A 22,229-nucleotide genomic window follows, 5' to 3' on the forward strand; every position below is an offset into this window, starting at 1 on the left:
CCGAGGACAAGAACTAGTATAAATGAAAAAAGAAAAATTTAGAATTTTGAACGTGGCAGCCAAACGTAAGCGAAGGGGAATTCAAGCCACTACACACCAACACTCACCCACCCATGACCGGTGACTGGACGCACCACCCGCGACAAACTATTCGCACTAGAACTATGTACTATCTAAGAACGAGGCGAGCGCGCCCAGCCCCTTTATACTCTAAGGAAACTAGTCCGGCGTAAGAGCACACACATGCATAGTTACAAGCGACAAGCAAAATCCTTCCGCGCACCACAAGCGCCTAGAGAGGGGACACGTTGACGTCAACACTGGAGGGAGAAAAGGAGGGGTAATACTCCGCTCAAGGGACGGCGCACTCACAGGTGAAAGAAAACAAAAAAAGACATCACGTAATTAATAAGATGTGACGGAAGCAGTGCGCCTCAGCACACTGCAGGGATACCATATTTTGTTGAAGCTTTGCGAATCGACAATGTTTTGTTCCGTACAGCTTGTAAGGCTTCATTCAAGTTTTCCTCTGTGTAATTTTTATATGGCCGTGTACCAAGAGCACGTTTGGGATTTATTGGCATGGTTGGTCGCTTTATTCTGAAAAATATGAAGAAAAAATTCAGTAAAACATATTACGCCAACTTTGGGGCAACTTTGGGACAGTCCCAAAGTTACCCCACCAAGTGATGAGAATTTACTATTTAAAGGTTATAAAATAAAATGCAAGTATCAAAAACATTAGCATCACATTAAATGGATGTCAAGGCTTGTACTTCTTCAAATACATACCTGTCTTTGGTGAAGTATTTGCCGCTTTTAAAGTGCGTACGAAAGTTTACACAAAAACAAAAATATTAACAACATGTGGTTGAAAACAAATCCACTGCCTCTATCCCACCAGTGCAACTACAGCTTCAAATAAATGCCATGAGATAGTAGCACATACCAGCGAATATATAAGTGGTGATTGCGTACCACTTCTAAATACATGGCCTTGACAGGAAATCCTAAAGCCAGAAATAACTCACTGTCCCAAATTTACACCCCCAGTCCCAAAGTTACCCCGGTTTACGGTACTGATTTTCGAGTTGTGTTGAGGTTTCACATGCCACTTCGTGTACACCTGCTCTGGTAAAAATGACTCATCACAACCGGTGCCGTCTGTACGAGCATCTTCACAAGTTATCCTGAAATATGTTCTTAAATATTAATTCAAGTGAATTCTTAAAATCCTACACACCTTATCTTGATTGTCGTAAATGAATCGTTATATTTTGTAAATCCATATAATATAGGAGCCAACATGGCGCGAAGCGATGGACGCGATACGAATAATATTTTTTTACCAACCACTACATCAGTAAATATTTGTGGTTTCCATTCGCTATGAATTCAAGCATGTAACATTTGTACTGATTCTTCAATTCGGCCACAGTTAAATGGGAGGCTCTGAATCACTGAAAACTCCTCAACAAAATCAACGATGAATCACAGGCATTACAACAAACAGTTGTCACAAGTCAAGTAGCCAATGAGCAGGTGACATTTTTCGAGTCCGTAGAGGATTGTTGAGACTATCGTACAGGTCATTGGCAACGCGCCCTTACGCGCATGGTTAATACCCGCATGAGTAGAGTGTAAAGGCGTAAGCATGAGACACATCTAGGTCCTCATCTAACCGCGCACACTTTGATTGAACTCAGGATAGGGTGAAAAATGTTTACTAATTTTGCAGTCCTAACAGTCACCAACGAAACGCCAGCAAGATAAATAAATAAGGCCACGAATATTGTTCGTGAATGAAGGCGAAGCTGATACTTTGGAAACGTTACCAGCAGATATTAAATAATGTTTAACTATTATTTACGTAGCTTACTTCTTAAAACTGCATTCATGTAAACTGATTTTGTGTGAGACTATGTTGAGTGTTTTCTGCTACACTTATTTTTCTGAAAAAAAGTCTATTGTGGCTTAATAAACTTGTTAACATTGATGCCTGTCATAAAAAAAATTCAAACATAATTATACGGATACATGTTGAGTATAGTTTATGAATGGTTCACGCATTGCTGAAAAAAAGCATGTTTACAATTTTACACATCTTTTTGTTGTCGCATCGCGTCCATCGCGTTGTACATACGCAACTCTGAAAAATAAATGTATGTTAAAAAAGCTATAATAAAATAATCTCTTATCTTTCTTTATTATTTTTTCTAAACGCTCTAATGGCTTTCGATAGTTTTATTCTTTTGTGTACTCTGCTTGGTGGAGGTTTCTTCAGCATTTTATTCCTGAATAAATCTCACGCTTACAACAAAAAACATCTAGCTAAATCACTGTGCTAAATAATAACAGAGAATAACCATTCAATTATACGCCGAGCTAGACCAAACACGTTCTCTTATCTACTGAAAATGAATACGTTGACCTTCATATCAGTTTCGCGCGAAATCCCGTCTCCCCTTCGTAAACAGCAGACAGCTGTGGCTGGGTGGGAACGAGAGAAAACACTGGCTGCAAACAGTTGGGAAAACTGTCGCAAGGTGTCACTACTGTCCAGCGCGCTCCATAATTTCTCGTATCCGAGCTTGCACGCTGCTCAAACTTCTACAGCTACATTTTTACTTTAGGTCCGACTGCAATAAGCTAAAGACTAAAATAAAGTCAATCATTCAGCCGACAGATATGTTGGCGTTTGAATTACAAATGAAAACGTGAATGTTATTAAATTCGCAAATGAATATCACGCAAATTCGTAGCAGCTCATTTATTAAAATTCAAATTGTAAATACATTAAATAAATAATGATTACAGATAAAATAATGGTCACAGTCATATCTCCCGTGTCTGAAAATTTATCTGCGAAAGTTTTACCACTGAATTATTTATAGTTTATTAATAAAGCTTGAATTTAAAAAATTCCCGAAAATCAGCAATAACTTAATTAAAATAAAAAAATAAATTTTACACCAGAATGGTTCAAATCTTCTCTAGCAGCTGAATCATTAACAAATATATTGTTTTTTTTTTAATACGATGCTGGTGCACCAATCCCCTTAACTTCATAAAATACTTTGCTGTACCTAGGATCATAGGTTCGTCATCCTGTACAGGATGTCTGGGGAGAGCTGAACTAAGGAGATTTTGCAAAATAACATAATACTAAATTAAAATGATTTTATTCTTAAAGTCAAATAAAGTAAAATCAGTCTTGACGAACATTTACACAGCGGGATTAATAATCTCTTCATTTCTTCCTTAACTACTGAATGATCTTTACAAGAGAGAAAGAGAGAACTTCACTAAACTCTTCCCTAGTCCTTCCGAATACATCAAATCATAATTTATACTTAAAATTAAAACAAAGATAATTCCATACTCACATTTTCCAATAAGCACCTCTTGATTGATTACTTTAAAAACTAACGTAGGAGCCTCCTGCCCTTGAAATCCCGAACGAACATTACATTTTAAAAACTAGAACTAAACGACTAGTGACGAGGGCCATAGCCTCCGCCCGAATGCTTGAAGACAACTACATTATGACCTAACTTAAATTACTTTACGACCTAAGTAACTCGTTACCTCTGGCGACCGCCATAGCTTCCGCCAGAGTGAGCCCCGAGCTACCACTCACTTGCGCTTAAATTCGCGCGCCCTGCCGCGCCTACTATAACAAACCCTCGTTATTGAAGCCAAATTTACTAAACAACTAACTAGAACATCTGGGAAGGCTACCCCCCTACCCTGACGTGCAGGCCACACCGCGCGGCTTGTTACGACAGCGCGCCCCAGTAACTGCGGCCCGTGGCTGCGCCCATGCGCGGCCGAACAAACAAACAAAAATCTGCAAGCCCGCAGCGCGCCACGCCGGCCCCGTGCCCCAATTACATGGTCACGCCACTTGCGCTGACGAGTGAACAGAGCAGCCAGCCCAGAGTCCCGTCAGTAAAGTCCCTAAATTTGATTTCAACAACCCTGCAAAATTTCAAACCGCGACAATATTAACTCAAACTATTCCTGTCCTTTTTGATCCTTCCCCGATGCAAAATTGTTAGTTTAAAAAAAAAAAACACATTTTTATAAAACATGGTAAAAATCCTAAAAGAGGCTTAAATCCCTCATCTACTTGCCTACAGTAAGCAGATGCTGACATATTGATCACCATCTAAGAAATTCGTAATTATTAACCTAGCATTAGTGACAGATGCAACTAACCCTGACTCCAGCTTTGGTAATGATGATAAGGCTGATAAAAATAAATATGCTGCCAGATCCTATAGTGAGTGAAATGGATCCTGCTGTGTTCGATGTGTAGATCTGCACTAGTATGTACTGCACTGAATATGATGTGTGTCTTAACGAACCAATTCTTTTATTTAGCTATTTTCCTGTGACCATCACATACTTTGAGAAGAAAATGTATGGTGTTCATTTTCTTCTCTGATAAAATATGAATATGCGTTACAAAAATGCCCAGACTCTTAATAATATTTCAGCATGAGGACCCCAATTCTGTAACTAGACTTTGCCATCTGCAGTAGCTGTTCCCTTGTTCGGTGGCTGAACCGAAGTTGTCGAAGAAGAGACGATGATAACCATAATGCTGAATGGTGCCAAAGAACGAGACATTTCCACTTCAGCCCACTTACGTCACCATTATTGCTTAGCCCTCGCCATACTCTATGGTCTACGTATTAGCCATCCGTTTTCTGTAGTGTGAATACATGCATTGCTAAATGACAATTTTTCTGCAGCTACACGTAAACATAAGGGCAGACATATATAAATATTTTCAATGTAAATACTAGAGAAAATTTTTAAACGGAATAGTATATTATGTTCTGAGAAAAGCTCTAGTTTTGGTTAGTCAGTAATCAGTTAATTTTTTTAAAAGGTTTTATTTAATAGTAAATACAATACAAATGTCGGCCAAACAGTATGGTGTAAACTATTGACAAATGTTTCAGTATGTCTTGTACTGTACTTCTGAAAGACCTGTGTAAGCTAAATGAAGCAAAAATGTATATGTACATTTCCTCCCAACAACAGATATCGGTCTGTGATACTAAGATTAAACACCACACAGTATTCCAACTCTTCTCAGGGATTTTTCAAAATATGATTTATAAATTGTGTAATGACATTTTCCATAAGACACAAATTCTGACTCCCAAAACCAACTATACATCTTTGGATGTTCATGATGATGCAGTAAATGTTTTGCGAAGTGATGCACTGATCCCCACAATGAATGAACAAGTTTACCATCTTGCTCCCTCAGCTAATCAAGCTATTCACTTATCATTAGGCTGTATTCGGGTGAGGCCACACAGCATCCAGTTCAGGTCTGATGCACCACTAGCACAGCCTTCAACAATTGAGAACACTAACCCGAACATCGGTGGCACCAGTATCATGACAGAGGTACTCCTACGGTACCCTAGTCATAACCAGTACCTCTCCAATCTCGGCTGGTGAATGAACATTGTCTCGCTAATGATGGCTTCTCACAGTGTACCTAGAATGTATCACTTATTCTTAATGAGAAACTGTTGATATTGTATGGGTTGTTGTTTACTTTATACATAAATGTTTAAAAAGTTTACTGTGGTATTTTTTTTTAAAATTAGCTGAAAGCAATAATTTCTTTAGCCCCAGTAAATACAGTTATCTTGTAATGAAAAATATTACTTAGGGCAGGTACCCTTCTTCCTGGTTTGTTTTTAATTGTAATAGTCTAAAAAGAAGTATAAAAAGTTTAATTTCTGAAGGTTGCTACATTAACATTTTGTGAGCAATCATTATGAATAATGAAAATTTGTATGTTTATTAAAAAAACCAAAAAGGCATTATATACTCTGTAATGTTTTGTTCCTTGTTCTTTAATGTACATAGTTGATTGATATTCTGTTCACAAAATAAGTATTATTTTTATTTATATGGTTTCAGATATTCTAATTTAAATTGATGGCTTACAAGAAAGTTTTTAATGGCAATGAAATGGTTCGAAATGCCGAAATATTCAGGAATTATCTCGCTAAGATTTATTTTTCTAAGTGACGAGGTATAGTTTAAGGCTTCTCTGGTGCCTTGGCGAGATAGTTCTCGTCAATTATGAGTTTGAAATCGTCCTGTACACCTTAGTAAAGTTGTATCATTCTGCAGGTAGTTGTAAAGCTCCTTAAATAGTTAAGAATCCCTACCCATTCAACTATCATGTGTTAATTTTCCTGTTCCCCTCAAACACCATTGAAGGATTAGCATATACCGTAATGTATCAATAAAACTTGCTGAAACTTCTCTGTTTACTCTTTCTTAAGTAATTCTTTACAAAATTGTGTCATGAAACGAATAGATTTTACTAAAATGAGTGATACACTGTATAATTATTTTAAACCTGTAAAATTTACAAATACAATTAAAAATGCTTATTTAAACCCATTTTTGCTGCCACTGAAACAATATCTTCTTTTACAGATGTGGAAAGATGTTCTGGAGCTGTTCGAAAAAGAGACAGGAGTGAGCAAGTACAACGTTCTCGAAGACGCAGTCACCGACGATGAGACGGACAAGGACTTCATCAACGTGCTGCAGAGAGAGGACGTGCGCGCAGCCATCCACGTGGGCGGCCAGCGCTACGCGATGCAGAGCGACTACGTGTCCTCGTACCTGGTGCTGGACGCCATGCGGTCCGCGCGGCCGTGGCTGGAGGCGCTGCTGGACGCCGGCTACCGAGCCGTGCTCTACAGCGGGCAGCTGGACGTGATGTGCGGCTACCCGCTGACGGAGCGGGCGCTGCGGGCGCTGCAGTTCAGCGGCACGGGGCAGTACCGCACGGCTCCCAGGCTTGGCTGGCGTGCGGGAGGCCGCCTGGCCGGCTACACCAAGACCGCAGGCAACCTGACAGAGGTGATGGTGCGCGCTGCGGGCCACATGGTGGCCGCTGATCAGCCGCGCGTCGCATTCCACCTCATACACCAGATAACCAGGGACCTGCTGCCTTGACACTGTCAGCTGCCAGTCACACGCTGTCTGCTCATAGGCCAGCCATTTCCTTTACCTCATATACCAGATAACCAGGGACCTGCTGCCTTGACACTGTCAGCTGCCAGTCACACGGTGTGTGCTCTTAGACCAGCCATTTCCTTTACCTCATATACCAGATAACCAGGGACCTGCTGCCTTGACACTGTCAGCTGCCAGTCACACGGTGTGTGCTCTTAGACCAGCCATTTCCTTTACCTCATATACCAGATAACCAGGGACCTGCTGCCTTGACACTGTCAGCTGCCAGTCACACGCTGTCTGCTCATAGGCCAGCCATTTCCTTTACCTCATATACCAGATAACCAGGGACCTGCTGCCTTGACACTGTCAGCTGCCAGTCACACGGTGTGTGCTCTTAGACCAGCCATTTCCTTTACCTCATATACCAGATAACCAGGGACCTGCTGCCTTGACACTGTCAGCTGCCAGTCACACGGTGTGTGCTCTTAGACCAGCCATTTCCTTTACCTCATATACCAGATAACCAGAGACCTGCTGCCTTGACACTGTCAGCTGCCAGTCACACAGTGTGTGCTCTTAGACCAGCCATTTCCTTTACCTCATATACCAGATAACCAGGGACCTGCTGCCTTGACACTGTCAGCTGCCAGTCACACGGTGTGTGCTCTTAGACCAGCCATTTCCTTTACCTCATATACCAGATAACCAGGGACCTGCTGCCTTGACACTGTCAGCTGCCAGTCAGACGCTGTCTGCTCATAGGCCAGCCATTTCCTTTACCTCATATACCAGATAACCAGGGACCTGCTGCCTTGACACTGTCAGCTGCAAGTCACACGCTGTCTGCTCATAGGCCAGCCATTTCCTTTACCTCATATACCAGATAACCAGGGACCTGCTGCCTTGACACTGTCAGCTGCCAGTCACACGCTGTCTGCTCATAGGCCAGCCATTTCCTTTACCTCATATACCAGATAACCAGGGACCTGCTGCCTTGACACCGTCAGCTGCCAGTCACACGGTGTGTGCTCTTAGACCAGCCATTTCCTTTACCTCATATACCAGATAACCAGGGACCTGCTGCCTTGACACTGTCAGCTGCCAGTCACACGCTGTCTGCTCATAGGCCAGCCATTTCCTTTACCTCATATACCAGATAACCAGGGACCTGCTGCCTTGACACTGTCAGCTGCCAGTCACACGGTGTGTGCTCTTAGACCAGCCATTTCCTTTACCTCATATACCAGATAACCAGGGACCTGCTGCCTTGACACCGTCAGCTGCCAGTCACACGGTGTGTGCTCTTAGACCAGCCATTTCCTTTACCTCATATACCAGATAACCAGGGACCTGCTGCCTTGACACTGTCAGCTGCCAGTCACACGCTGTCTGCTCATAGGCCAGCCATTTCCTTTACCTCATATACCAGATAACCAGGGACCTGCTGCCTTGACACTGTCAGCTGCCAGTCACACGGTGTGTGCTCTTAGACCAGCCATTTCCTTTACCTCATATACCAGATAACCAGGGACCTGCTGCCTTGACACCGTCAGCTGCCAGTCACACGGTGTGTGCTCTTAGACCAGCCATTTCCTTTACCTCATATACCAGATAACCAGGGACCTGCTGCCTTGACACTGTCAGCTGCCAGTCACACGCTGTCTGCTCATAGGCCAGCCATTTCCTTTACCTCATATACCAGATAACCAGGGACCTGCTGCCTTGACACTGTCAGCTGCCAGTCACACGGTGTGTGCTCTTAGACCAGCCATTTCCTTTACCTCATATACCAGATAACCAGGGACCTGCTGCCTTGACACTGTCAGCTGCCAGTCACACGCTGTCTGCTCATAGGCCAGCCATTTCCTTTACCTCATATACCAGATAACCAGGGACCTGCTGCCTTGACACTGTCAGCTGCCAGTCACACGCTGTCTGCTCATAGGCCAGCCATTTCCTTTACCTCATATACCAGATAACCAGGGACCTGCTGCCTTGACACCGTCAGCTGCCAGTCACACGGTGTGTGCTCTTAGACCAGCCATTTCCTTTACCTCATATACCAGATAACCAGGGACCTGCTGCCTTGACACTGTCAGCTGCCAGTCACTCGCTGTCTGCTCATAGGCCAGCCATTTCCTTTACCTCATATACCAGATAACCAGGGACCTGCTGCCTTGACACTGTCAGCTGCCAGTCACACGCTGTCTGCTCATAGGCCAGCCATTTCCTTTACCTCATATACCAGATAACCAGGGACCTGCTGCCTTGACACTGTCAGCTGCCAGTCACACGGTGTGTGCTCTTAGACCAGCCATTTCCTTTACCTCATATACCAGATAACCAGGGACCTGCTGCCTTGACACTGTCAGCTGCCAGTCACACGGTGTGTGCTCTTAGACCAGCCATTTCCTTTACCTCATATACCAGATAACCAGGGACCTGCTGCCTTGACACTGTCAGCTGCCAGTCACTCGCTGTCTGCTCATAGGCCAGCCATTTCCTTTACCTCATATACCAGATAACCAGGGACCTGCTGCCTTGACACTGTCAGCTGCCAGTCACACGCTGTCTGCTCATAGGCCAGCCATTTCCTTTACCTCATATACCAGATAACCAGGGACCTGCTGCCTTGACACTGTTAGCTGCCAGTCACACGCTGTCTGCTCATAGGCCAGCCATTTCCTTTACCTCATATACCAGATAACCAGGGACCTGCTGCCTTGACACTGTCAGCTGCCAGTCACACGCTGTCTGCTCATAGGCCAGCCATTTCCTTTACCTCATATACCAGATAACCAGGGACCTGCTGCCTTGACACTGTCAGCTGCCAGTCACACGCTGTCTGCTCATAGGCCAGCCATTTCCTTTACCTCATATACCAGATAACCAGGGACCTGCTGCCTTGACACTGTCAGCTGCCAGTCACACGGTGTGTGCTCTTAGACCAGCCATTTCCTTTACCTCATATACCAGATAACCAGGGACCTGCTGCCTTGACACTGTCAGCTGCCAGTCACACGGTGTGTGCTCATAGGCCAGCCATTTCCTTTACCTCATATACCAGATAACCAGGGAGTTGCTGCCTTGACACTGTCAGCTGCCAGTCACATGGTGTGTGCTCTTAGACCAGCCATTTCCTTTACCTCATATACCAGATAACCAGGGACCTGCTGCCTTGACACTGTCAGCTGCCAGTCACACGCTGTCTGCTCATAGGCCAGCCATTTCCTTTACCTCATATACCAGATAACCAGGGACCTGCTGCCTTGACACTGTCAGCTGCCAGTCACACGCTGTCTGCTCATAGGCCAGCCATTTCCTTTACCTCATATACCAGATAACCAGAGACCTGCTGCCTTGACACTGTCAGCTGCCAGTCACACGGTGTGTGCTCTTAGACCAGCCATTTCCTTTACCTCATATACCAGATAACCAGGGACCTGCTGCCTTGACACTGTCAGCTGCCAGTCACACGCTGTCTGCTCATAGGCCAGCCATTTCCTTTACCTCATATACCAGATAACCAGGGACCTGCTGCCTTGACACCGTCAGCTGCCAGTCACACGGTGTGTGCTCTTAGACCAGCCATTTCCTTTACCTCATATACCAGATAACCAGGGACCTGCTGCCTTGACACCGTCAGCTGCCAGTCACCCATAATGAGTGTAAAAGGCCTGGATATGTTTTTATGGTTATTAATAATATCTCATATTTCTTAATTTATTTAGCAAAATAAATGATATTTGGTACCAATAAACCAACTTCAAAAAACTACCAATAGTAATTTTTACTTTTTCCGAAATTATAACCCAAATGAGTGGAAAACTGAATAGTGTGTTTTTAAAATTTAAAATTATATATCTGAATATAATAAATGTATTAAATTATATTGTGTAATATAAATAAACCTATGAAATTGACCAAACTCAATTTTTATATGTTTTGAAATGTAACCTGTAAGTGATGTGCAAAAATAAATATTGTTAAGATTAAAACCCAACAAAATTATGCACAATAAATTATTTTTATACCATTAAGAAACGTTTGAAAACTTCCAACCACAAATTTATCAGTTTGTGAATGTAAATCCCTAAGATTGGTAAAAGGGGTAGCTGTGTTTTTAAAACATAATAATTTTCATTCAATGAGAATAAATATACTAAAAACCCTTGTATCTACAGTTACGTATTGCTTTTTTTTTTTACCATCTTTAAAATTAGGATTTTAATGGGGGTGAAAATGGGGTAAGGCTTTTTTTTTTTTTTGAAAAATTATATCCCAGAAACTAATTAAGTCAAAAATTAATGGTTAAAATAATAAATTATTTTATTATTTTTATCGTACTTGCAAGATTTAACTAATAATGGGTGTAAAGGGGTTACGTTTGGTTTAAAGAAAAAAATGCATTTTTCTGGATCTACTAGATCTAAGGGTTAGAAATTAAGAATGAGCATTAAGTACATAGAGTAAAAAAAAATGTATATTTTTGGTTTCCGATTTTTGTCTTTAAATGGTGTGACAAGGGAGTAATAATGCTATATCAAAACAAAATCTCCATAGCAAACAAAATTGGACATAAGTGTCTTGGCATAAAAAGCGTAAATAATTAATTACGTAGATTAATTAACCATTTTTATATATTCAACCCCAAAAGCAGTAAAACGGGGCCAAGTTATTTTTTATATTAATAAATAATATATCCAAGCAAAATAATATGAAGGTCAGAGATTGAGCAAGAATAATGTTATAATGTTAAATTATAATTTAATATCAAGTTTTAACCTTTAAATTGTTTTTCCATATCCGAACGCAAAGGGGTAAAAAGGCAGTTTGATTTTGGTATTGTACAAATTGTATCTCTAAAAATATTCAATCAGGCTTTAAGTTATGTGGTATGATTTATAAACTTGTGAAATCGACCAACTATTTTTTTTAAAATTCGCTGAATTCTACTTTTTAAAAGGTGAAATACTGTAAATATATAGTTTGAACATTAGAAATAACAATATCTTCTCATCAAATGCAACTTAAATTAAGATATTGGAAATGATAAATAAAATTTCATTCAGTCACCTTCTTTTATTCTACATTAGGGATGTGCGAAAGTGACTTTATCCACACGAAATGAAAGTGAAAGAAAATTTATCAAGTTTCGCGAAAGTGAAACGAAAATGAATTTTTCTATGAGATAAATATATTCTTAACGAAAGTTAAGCGAAATTTTTTAATTAACAAAGAAAAAAAGTGCCCCAAGATTTGCTCTTCAGTAATAAATTCTATTACATAAATCATTTTTGTAACTTTTGATGTATATATAAATATTACTATTTAATATAGTCAACATCCGCCCTAGACCACACAACACAGCCCCATGTCACTCGTAAATTTCAAGAATCAATCCAGATCTTTCAGCGCACAGACTATTTCCTTTACAGTCGTAATGTCGCAGTCTATGATAATATATTTATCACGTGCATGGTACTGATGAAAAAACACGTGACTACTGCGGAACGGCCGTCATCTTGCAACACTGTCACACATGGCTAGCTCAGGAAGCTGTAAACCAGGCAAGGGACATGGTCAAAACAAAACATAACAAATGGTTGCTGCCAAGTGACTTGTTGACCTTTTTGTCTAATTGGCTGTATATTATGAGGATTTTATATGCCAGTCAGAGTATGTAAATTTTAAATAAAGCAGACGACAATGTTTTTGTTTGGCTGTGCGCGAATAAAAGTAGGTACGTTCTTTGTTTATGTGTATACGGTAAATACTAAATAGTGTACTAACAGTTCTGGAATGTATGTTTTACGAATATAGTACCTACACTACTGTTTGAAAGCAAATGAATCAGGTAATTTTTCAAATATTGCATGATTTTGTTTTGATACCTAGGCCTACTGTAATGTATAATCACGGTTGAATTTTTTTTACTTTATCTGCCATGTTTGTTCAAATTATGATTTTACCGTATTTTCATTATCGTGAGTTTTTTTCATCACCACGTAAATTAATCTTAATGGAAATCTTTTTTCTAATTAATGTCTTTATATGATTTGCATATGTTATTACATTATTAGTAATAACAAGCAAATCATATAAAGACATTACAGTAGAATCCCAGTGCTAAGTACTTACAGGTACCTCAAGTTTTTGTACTTAGTACTGAAACATGCATACATATCTTTACAAAGAGAAAAAAATATATAAAAAAAATAGCTACAGGAGAGCCGCAATGCCATATGTATTCGCAACTGCGACTTGCTTTTTTCCCCTTGTCTAGTTCTCTGAGTATATCCACTTTTTCCTTAAGCGTGAATTGCTTTCGTTTCTTTTTATCTCCAGGATCATTCATATTGTAGCACAAATATAATGCGGTGTCTAAATAACGTAACCTGAAAATAAACTCAACAATAACAATAAACAATCCCGGCACAGACATCAAACAGTATTTTTAGCGTAGCGTAACACTTTTGTCTAAATAATTAATACTTCTCTCAAACCTCCGTCTTTCGATGTATCGAATGGTGTTGTGTTGCTCACGTCGCATACTACATACCATACGGTATAATCTATGGTTGTGCGCGCAACTGTTTGTTAACTTTGTTTTGAGAATTTAGAGGTTAGAAAATACGTTGCGGTGGTATTTGTGTATCTTTGTTATACTACATTAATCATTTAGCTGGAAATTTATTTACCAGTTTAAGTAAATTTTGGTGTAGTAATGTCACGCTACTAGTAGAATTTATACGTTATAGTGAAAATATGATACTTTAAACTGAAACCGTTTTGCATGGCGAAGATACGATTTTTGGCGGGCACTTAAAAAAAATTCGTTAAGTGAAATATACTTTATAATAAGGTACGTTATTGTACCGGTATTCTACTGTACATTTTTATTAAATTACGATTTCTTTTTCAACTAGAACAAACGAACTTCGGTAAGCTATTGAACTTTCGTTTGGCTCGAAATATTTCGCTAAAAACGAACTTCGACAGATGAAATTCTTACCGAAATCGAAAATGAAAGTAGCAAAATTTCGATTTCGGTATCAGTATACCGAACATTCGCACAACCCTATTCTACATTCTCCAAAATATCACCTCTTATTTATGACAGGGGTTAATATTATTTAAAAAATTAAAATGTAATGTAATCCAGTAAATCAGTATGGGTAAGATAAATTTAAACTTAATGTAAAAATTAATTAATTTAATTTATTTTGTGAAAAATTTCTGCAGCTATAAGAATAAACCTAGTTAGTTTATTTTTGTTTGGTTAATTACTTAAATATGAATTTTTACATTGGCATTCTTGTGGGAAAAGGGGAGTGAAATATTTAGATATTTTATTAAAGTAATATTAAGCAAACTAAGAATATACTAATACAGTGGATAATAAATTGATATATGCACTATTTATTTCAAATAAAGGTGCGATTGGACCAAATATCCTTAAATAATAGGAGGCATTTGTGAAAATGTGAAATTATTTAATTTTTCTAAGCATAGGTTGACCTTTGCAATAGCTATAGCATTAACATACTTAAAATGTGTTTAAGTAAAAAATTTTTTTTACCTTATGAAATGAAAAGGAGGTGTTATTTCATCAAGGTAAAATAAAACATACTGGAACACTCTAAAACCGAAGTTTTAAAATCAGATACTTGATCTACGTATACTTAAAATTAAAAGGCCTATGCATATCCATTAAAAAAAATTTCATTCTTAAACTGTTGTGTTCTGTAATAAATCTTCTATGCACCTGACAAATATTTATTATTTTGTTTGGTTATTTATTAAAAATGTTTGGAATTAATCACACACACTTCTTTAATTGGTAAGATTTTAGCAATACTCTGAAATTGCGTGAGTGAAGACTAGGTTTTAAGCTAGATATAAATAAACTTTATCAAAAATCTCAAGTTTGCAATCATAGATAAATATTCTGTTATGATATTTTTTGAGTTTCATGGAATCACAAACAAGGCAAGAAATTGATGTAGAATATGGGCTCCAGCAAATAGTTAATCTCACAATAAGGAAAATATTACAGTCAAATAAGAAATAAAACACTGTCAAAGTTATTCTAACGAAAGATGTTTAATTTCTCGTTTCACCAAATCAACTAGTGTCACAGGGAGGTGCACTTAACATGACCCGTATAACTGTTATCTTTACACATTCGACAATAGCTTGAGCAATAATTACATTAAACCTTTCGACAGTACAACTTACAATCCTTAACAACACTCTCATCCAAATTCAAGTTTGACATTTTCCAACCTTTATTATTGTAAATAGATCTTAATTATCGCACAAGTACTGTGAGTGTACGTTGTGTCTTTGGCCAAGAAAAATTACGTTAATGCAACTGGTCAGTCGATAAAAGCAATATTGAGGGCTCTCATATAAAAGGGTATCCTCTGGGATAAAGTCAAATTGATAGTTTAAAATGAACGAAGCACAAGCAAACTTAAAAAAACAAAACAATACTATGACAAAATTAAGTAGACAAATCAAAAGTCTAAGCAAGATATCTAAAATTTTGATGCTAATATTTTTAAAAACACCACAGACCAATTTAACAATTTCCTTATTCTACGGACATACCATTGTATTTGCATATGATAATACCCATGGCTACATCAATAGAATTCCTGTCCAACAAGGAGGTTGTCCGTCTGGCTGACGAGACGGTCCCTTGAAGCTTGTTCCTCGGAGCCACGGGTAGCCGTCTCGGTCCTCAGCAATGTCACTGCGAAGTACTAGATACAGCTTCCAAAATGAGGGTTGAGCTTAATGTTTCTGAATCGTGGATTTTTGGCATATTTATTCAACAATTACACTGCAAAGTGTCTATCAAACCGTTTCACGTTGCACAAAAACCAGGAAATAAAAGTCAGAAGTTTCAATATCTTCTGCCACTGCATAGCTCTTCGTTCGTCAAAAAATCAATTTGCAAAATCCTTCAAGTATTCTGCCAAAAGAACAATTTAAACTCTTCTAATAACTTTGCAAAACAAAAATGGTCTGGCTTTAACGCAGTAATTCAGAAACATCCTTGATGTTTCCTATACACTATTCGAGTATCAACAACGATTTAATAAAAGTAAATAGGATGGTCTGTAAGACTCATATATTATTCAAGAAAGAAGAATACTAAATGTTTTAAAAATATCGCTAGGACACTCTTTGGCCAATGCAGTGTAATTGTTTTATGAATTAATTTTATTTAAATTCATATAATTTCTATATTGATTTTTATTAAAATGTTAATTATATAGTATGTAGTGTTGTTAGTTTTATTTCCCTTTTATGGTTCTTATTGATTTATTTTAAGCTTAATTTTAAATAATTTTTAGTGGGTTCAAAATTATTTTTATTACTAAAATGTCAGGTTTTGAAAATACGTTAATGAACTGAATTTGGTTACCGAAGTCGCGAGTGAACGACACGTCGGCGGTTCACGGGAGAGGAACTGTGGCACGCATGTGCGTGGTGAAGTCACGCAGTCAGCTGCAGGCCACGAGGCACTCAGCTCGTCAGCTCGTCAGCTCGTCAGCTCGTCAGCTCGGCCGCGTGCCGGCTCCTCAAGGAACTGCTGGTCGTGAGCAACCGTGGAATGGCCTTACGCATCGCAAGTTATGGGCCTAAGTATCTTAATTAGGCCACGTGTAACTGAAGAGTTGCAATCACGCAAGTAAGTACAACATTTCTACAATTTCCCCAGGGGGCTGTATTTTAATTTTTCGCGAACTCACTTGGTAAATTTTTCGCTACAAGCATTACTTTAAATATTTTAATGGATATTTCATGTGCGCTCATCTTAAATCGTAACAACCCCGAAACAATACGATGGGGGGAATTTGCTAGTGTATGGAACTATTTTAAAGTCACTTTTAAATTAAGGTTATATATGCAACTTCAGGGTTTAATAAACACTTTAGCATCTGTCTTAAACAACCAGGATTAATTTAACTGTGGTAAAGTACAGTATAAAATAAATTTGTAACATCACGGAGGTCATCTTATATGACCTTGAACCCGAAAACTATATTGGATTCCACAATTTTAAATATGAGTTTGTATCAATAATTTTGTTTTCTTGAACCCTCTGCTATTATGAATTATGATGTCACATCCCCTACTTTAAATCTGCCATTTGGAATTATATCATGTCTGCCATTTTGTGTGATGGAGGGCATTATCTTGGATGATGTAATTCCCACCATTCTGTTTTCGTCTCCCGGAGGTCGCTATCTTGGGTTATGACATCACAGCTGCCATCTTGGATTCTGATGTTGCAGCATACAACTTGTTTTCCTCCCCTGCAGCCTACCATCATGGATGATGTCACTGCAGCCATATTTTCTTCTGCTGGAGTTTGCCATTTTGAATCACATGATGTCCTCCATCTTTGTTTCCGCTGTTTGTTCCCAGAGTGCATCAGCATCACTTTGTCTCATGTGTGTAAGGTCGATGTTCCATTACCTACTGGTGTTATTATTACCCTTATAGACATATTAAATTTATTTCTTTAAACCAGTGGTTCTTAACCTTTTAGTTATGAGGGACCATTTTACCAAATGTATGTCTTGCCGGGGACCACCCAGTTGGTTTACCTAAAAACCTAAATTAAGGGTTGTTTGATAAAGAAAACAAGCACAATTTTATAATTAGCACTCATTTCTTAATTATTTGGCAAAAATCTAAAAGTTACAGATTTTAATTTAATGTGATTTTTGTGGCTGCATACTCTTTACTAACTTCTGAATTCTTGGTTCAGTGCTACTCAAAGCTAAACGCATGTCGGCAGTGGCATCCAACCGATTTCGATGCTTGTTTTTAATAATCAGAAGCGTCGAAAATCCCTGCTCGCATAGATACGTCGATGAAAATAAAGTTAGGTAACGTATAGCAATGTCTCGAAGCTTTGGAAAAGAAATTGCTTTTTGGCTCCAATAATCTTCAAGATTTATTCCTGATTCAAATGTATCTTTTAAGTTCGTGTCGTGTTGCATTTCGATCACTTCTTCTTGAATTTCATCAGAGACTTCAGAAACGTTGACAATGAAAGGATTCCGGATCAGTTTCTGAATACTTTTGTCCTCACAGTTAGGAAAATAGCGATTGAATTCACTTTTTAAATTAGTCAAATGGATCATCATGTTCTTCAGAATTTCTTCTTTAATATCTGCACCTAGTCCGTCAATAATTTGGTTGAGCGTATCAAATGCAGAAAAGTTTTTTCTTTCGACCTTATTGATCCATAGTTCGATTTTAGCAATAAATGCCCTGATTTTATCTTCATATGCAAATATGTTGCTCATGCCTTGCAACTTCAAATTTCCTGACCCTTGCAGTTGAAGGTTCAATTTATTTATTTGCGCAAAAAAGTCAACCAAAAAAGTAAAACATACCTTATATTCGGGCTCGCAGAACTGATCTAGCAACTCTTTGTTTTCCTTGTTAGTTAAGAATATTTGTACTTCCTCTCTTAGTTCGTACAGCCTCCACAGCATGTTTCCTTTGGAAAGCCAACAAACTTCTGTGTGGAAAAGCAGAGTTTCGTGTTCAGAGTTCATGCCAGAACACAACTGTTTGAATAGACGAGTATTGAGTGCGCTCTTTTTAATGAAGTTAACTACTTTTATAGCAGTTTTCAGAGCCATAGTGAAACATTCCGGGAGCGTTTTGGCAGCCAATGCTTGACGGTGAATAACGCAGTGCGTCGTAATTGAGGAGGGATTTTTGGTTTTTATCAATGCTGCAAGACCAGAGCGAGAACCAAGCATAGCAGGAGCACCGTCAGTACAAAACCCGGCAAGCCTTTCCCACATAAGTCCATGTTCCTCCATATATTGACTTATAGCATTCATAACATCTGCACCTTGCGACGTCGTTTTAAGTTCATGAGAAAATAATAACTCTTCTTTAAACATTTTACTGTCCTCCAAAAATCGAATAAATACAAGTAATTGGCAGCATTGCGAAACATCGGTAGACTCATCACATTGTAATGCAAAAAAAAGGGCTGTTTTTAATCTTGTCAATAACTTGGTCTTCAATATCAGTTGACATTTTTTGAATGCGCGACTTAACTGTGTCATTAGAAAGCGGTATTTCACGAATTTTCTTTTGAGCTTCCGCGCCTAAAAGCTCAAATGATGCAGATAATGTTTTTTCAGATGTTGAATAACTTGTTCCACTGGGTCCAAACGTCGTTAGAAAGAACAGTTGCACATAAAACGCATTGCGGTCTAGTTTCTCCATTAATTTCTATTGAAGTAAATCCAGCTTAATATAGTCGTCGTCATATTTTCTGTTTGGTGGCATTTTCCTGAAAACAAAGTTTTAGTGATAATACAGACAGGTATAATCTTATGTATACCTTATGTATTACATGTATACCTTATCTTATGGATAATAAAAATGTGTTGTTTTGACAAGCTTTTATTTGTGAGGTCTATGGCCAGCTGTGGGAATGACGGTAAAAGTATCTACTACTCAAGATGTATCAAATGAGCCCAAATACGTCGGTATTATTAAGTAGGTACCTATACTTACATACACATCATAATATGCTCAATTATACCAAACAATTGCATTGTCACCGAAATGACATTATTATGTATTCCCGACTTTGCCTCTCAATTGGTTGAGAATAACTGCTTTGAAATATTAAGTTGTAATGGTACGATTCCACCAAAATACTGTGCAGCACACCGGTGGAATCGTACCTTAAGGTTTAACCCGAAAAAACAAACAATGCAAGTCAAATAAAGCTTGTTTTTAATTGCTCACTAAAACGGTTAACCTAACCTACAAAAGTACTGAAATGTGCATTATTTTCAGTTTTATAAAAATGATTAAAAACAACAGTAGGTACCTAATAAGAAACCTAGCAGATTTACAATGTGACGAAAATAAAGTAAAATTAGTAATCCGCAATTAGTTAGTTGTGTGGCATACCTAAACCAAACAAATAGATAACATTTATTTTACTTACCTACGTAGTATTTATATCTGGAGTAGTTATTTACTATAACTACCTTCGTGCACTAAGGAAATTTGCTTTTTGCTGACGAACTTTAAAAATTAAACCAAGTACTGTAGTAGGTAGGTACTCGTCACTCTCTCAAGGCCACGTTACAAATCCCTACCACTCATTACATCGTCGACGCTACAAGTGACGATCGGCAACCCGCGCCGATAAAACAAAGAACGAATGGAACGAAACCGCCACCCCCCGCCCTCTTGCACCGCATTTTGCCTTCGGACTCGTGCCACGCGCGGCTCGCGTTGTTTCGACTCTACTCATTACGTCACATATTATTAGGATGGCTTCGCGGACCACTTGGAATGCCTCCAGGGACCACCAGTGGTCCGCGGACCACCGGTTAAGAACCACTGCTTTAAAAAAAATACATAGGAAGCAAAGTAACTCGCACCATGACAGCTCGGACCTCTGGAATGGAAAAAAAAAAACGCCTTAGGCCACACAGCCATCAGGACATTTACCAGACTGAGAATTAAATGAGGTACCTATATATAAAAATAAATATACAGTCTTGTAATTTTTTCTGGTATTAATTAATAATAACAGCACCTTTTTGAGGCCAAGCCGCCAACTTTGTTTCCAATACTTGCCACTAGGAGTGCTAGTAGTGTTGCATTGTGCACACATCGTCAGCTTAAGTGGTTGACTCAATCTTGGTTTATTTTCCCCCCAAAAACCAGTAGTGTTTATTACCAGACTTCCATGGCATCCTCCATCGATTCAGACATCTTGGCTGCCATCTTGAAAATTTATCATTTTAAACTTAAAACTTTGGAAATTTCCAAAAACCATCAAAAAATCACTTATAATGAGATTATATATTCGATCGTTTTCAGTCCTCGGTGAGATTTTTGTCCATGCGAAAAAAAGTAATTTTAAACTAAAAATACCAAATTAATTAAACATGGTGGAAAGTCACCAGATCGACTTTAATTCCCCCATCTACCAGCTGCCAGTATGCCGCTTATCTAATAGAAGTCACCATTTCGAAAACCATGCCATTCCTACTAGTTGAAGGTATCATGTATGGTCAAACCATTGCATTAACTTGTGACTATTTTTACGCGAATTTCTCTCCTGCATCAAATTGGTAATCGTGAATTCTTTTTTTTTTTCTCGAGCTGGTACATAATTTTTCTCCGTTGCCATTGTTGCATTGTCATCCACTTCAATTTTCATGGTGGTTGGCGGTTCATCTATATTTTTAACTTGTCCAGGTGACTAGTGATTTGAAGATGCTTCATGTCAGGGAATTTTGAGTCATTTATAGTGTGTACGAATGTTAAAGTCATCCAAAATGGCGGTCGCGACATCACAATCCAAGATGGCGGTTGGCTTGATGAGTCCGCGTGCCAGGTCCACAGCGATGTGTCGGTGGTTTGAAGCAGCCCGGCTCACACCACTCACGGAGCTAGGCACAGGTGAGATACTGCGACACGTCAGAGTGGCGCTCGCTCCGTGCCAGGTCCAGAGCGCGGAGACCCAGGTGGTTCCTGGCGCTCGTGTCGGCGCCGGCTCGCACGAGCATCACCACCACTTCCCGGTGGCCGTGGACCGCCGCCGTCATGAGGGGCGTCTGGCCGCCGCCGTCCTGCGTCTCGAGGTCCGCTCCGTGGTCCAGCAACAGCCTCACCACCCGCGCCTGCCCGCCCTCCACGGCGCCCCGCAGCATGGTCTGCCCCTCACCGTCGGTGGTGTCTGCGTCCAGGCCCCCGGTCAGCAGCTCCCTCGCCAGGGCCACGTGGCCTCGGAACCCGACCTTGTAGAGCGGGTCGCTGTCACCGTAGTCCACGTCCTGGAGCTGGCTGAAGGCCTCGCTGGACGAGTTCAGAACCCCCTCGAGGCCTCGCCTCAGCCACGCCCAGTCCTTCGTCGCGCTGAACTCCAGCAGCAGCTGCAACACGACACAACCTCAGTACTCTTCACTTATTTATGCAAACAATTAAACTAACAACTAATTTCCCCCAAAACATGTATACATCTTAAGCATCTGCCAAAAAAAACTCATAATCACCTACAATTAAATTAATAGTTCTTATATTATTGGTTGACTTACCCAGATTTATATATACCGTATTCACTCGCGTAATGTCCGCGCTCGCATAATGTCGGCACCCTTTATTTATATATCCTTAAAAGAAAAAATTAA

At 39.4% G+C, this 22,229-nt stretch overlaps 2 protein-coding genes across 2 annotated transcripts in view; one reads left to right on the plus strand and one right to left on the minus strand.

Moving 5' to 3' along the window:
• LOC134539502 (venom serine carboxypeptidase-like) overlaps positions 1-7,512 on the plus strand; it is a 37,127-nt gene extending 29,615 nt beyond the window's left edge. The window contains exon 6 of the mRNA XM_063381579.1: positions 6,484-7,512. Within this exon, the coding sequence (XP_063237649.1) occupies positions 6,484-7,011 (528 nt within the window). The 3' untranslated portion in view covers positions 7,012-7,512. The remainder of the gene's footprint in view (positions 1-6,483) is intronic.
• Positions 7,513-20,228: 12,716 nt separating this feature from the next.
• The window catches only part of LOC134539266 (uncharacterized), a 98,947-nt gene continuing 96,946 nt past the window's right edge, over positions 20,229-22,229 (minus strand). The window contains exon 20 of the mRNA XM_063381090.1: positions 20,229-21,974. Coding sequence (XP_063237160.1) covers positions 21,492-21,974 — 483 coding nt within the window. The 3' untranslated portion in view covers positions 20,229-21,491. The remainder of the gene's footprint in view (positions 21,975-22,229) is intronic.

Source organism: Bacillus rossius, chromosome 15 (genome assembly GCF_032445375.1).
Source record: "Bacillus rossius redtenbacheri isolate Brsri chromosome 15, Brsri_v3, whole genome shotgun sequence".
In the NCBI taxonomy this organism is placed as follows: domain Eukaryota; kingdom Metazoa; phylum Arthropoda; class Insecta; order Phasmatodea; family Bacillidae; genus Bacillus; species Bacillus rossius.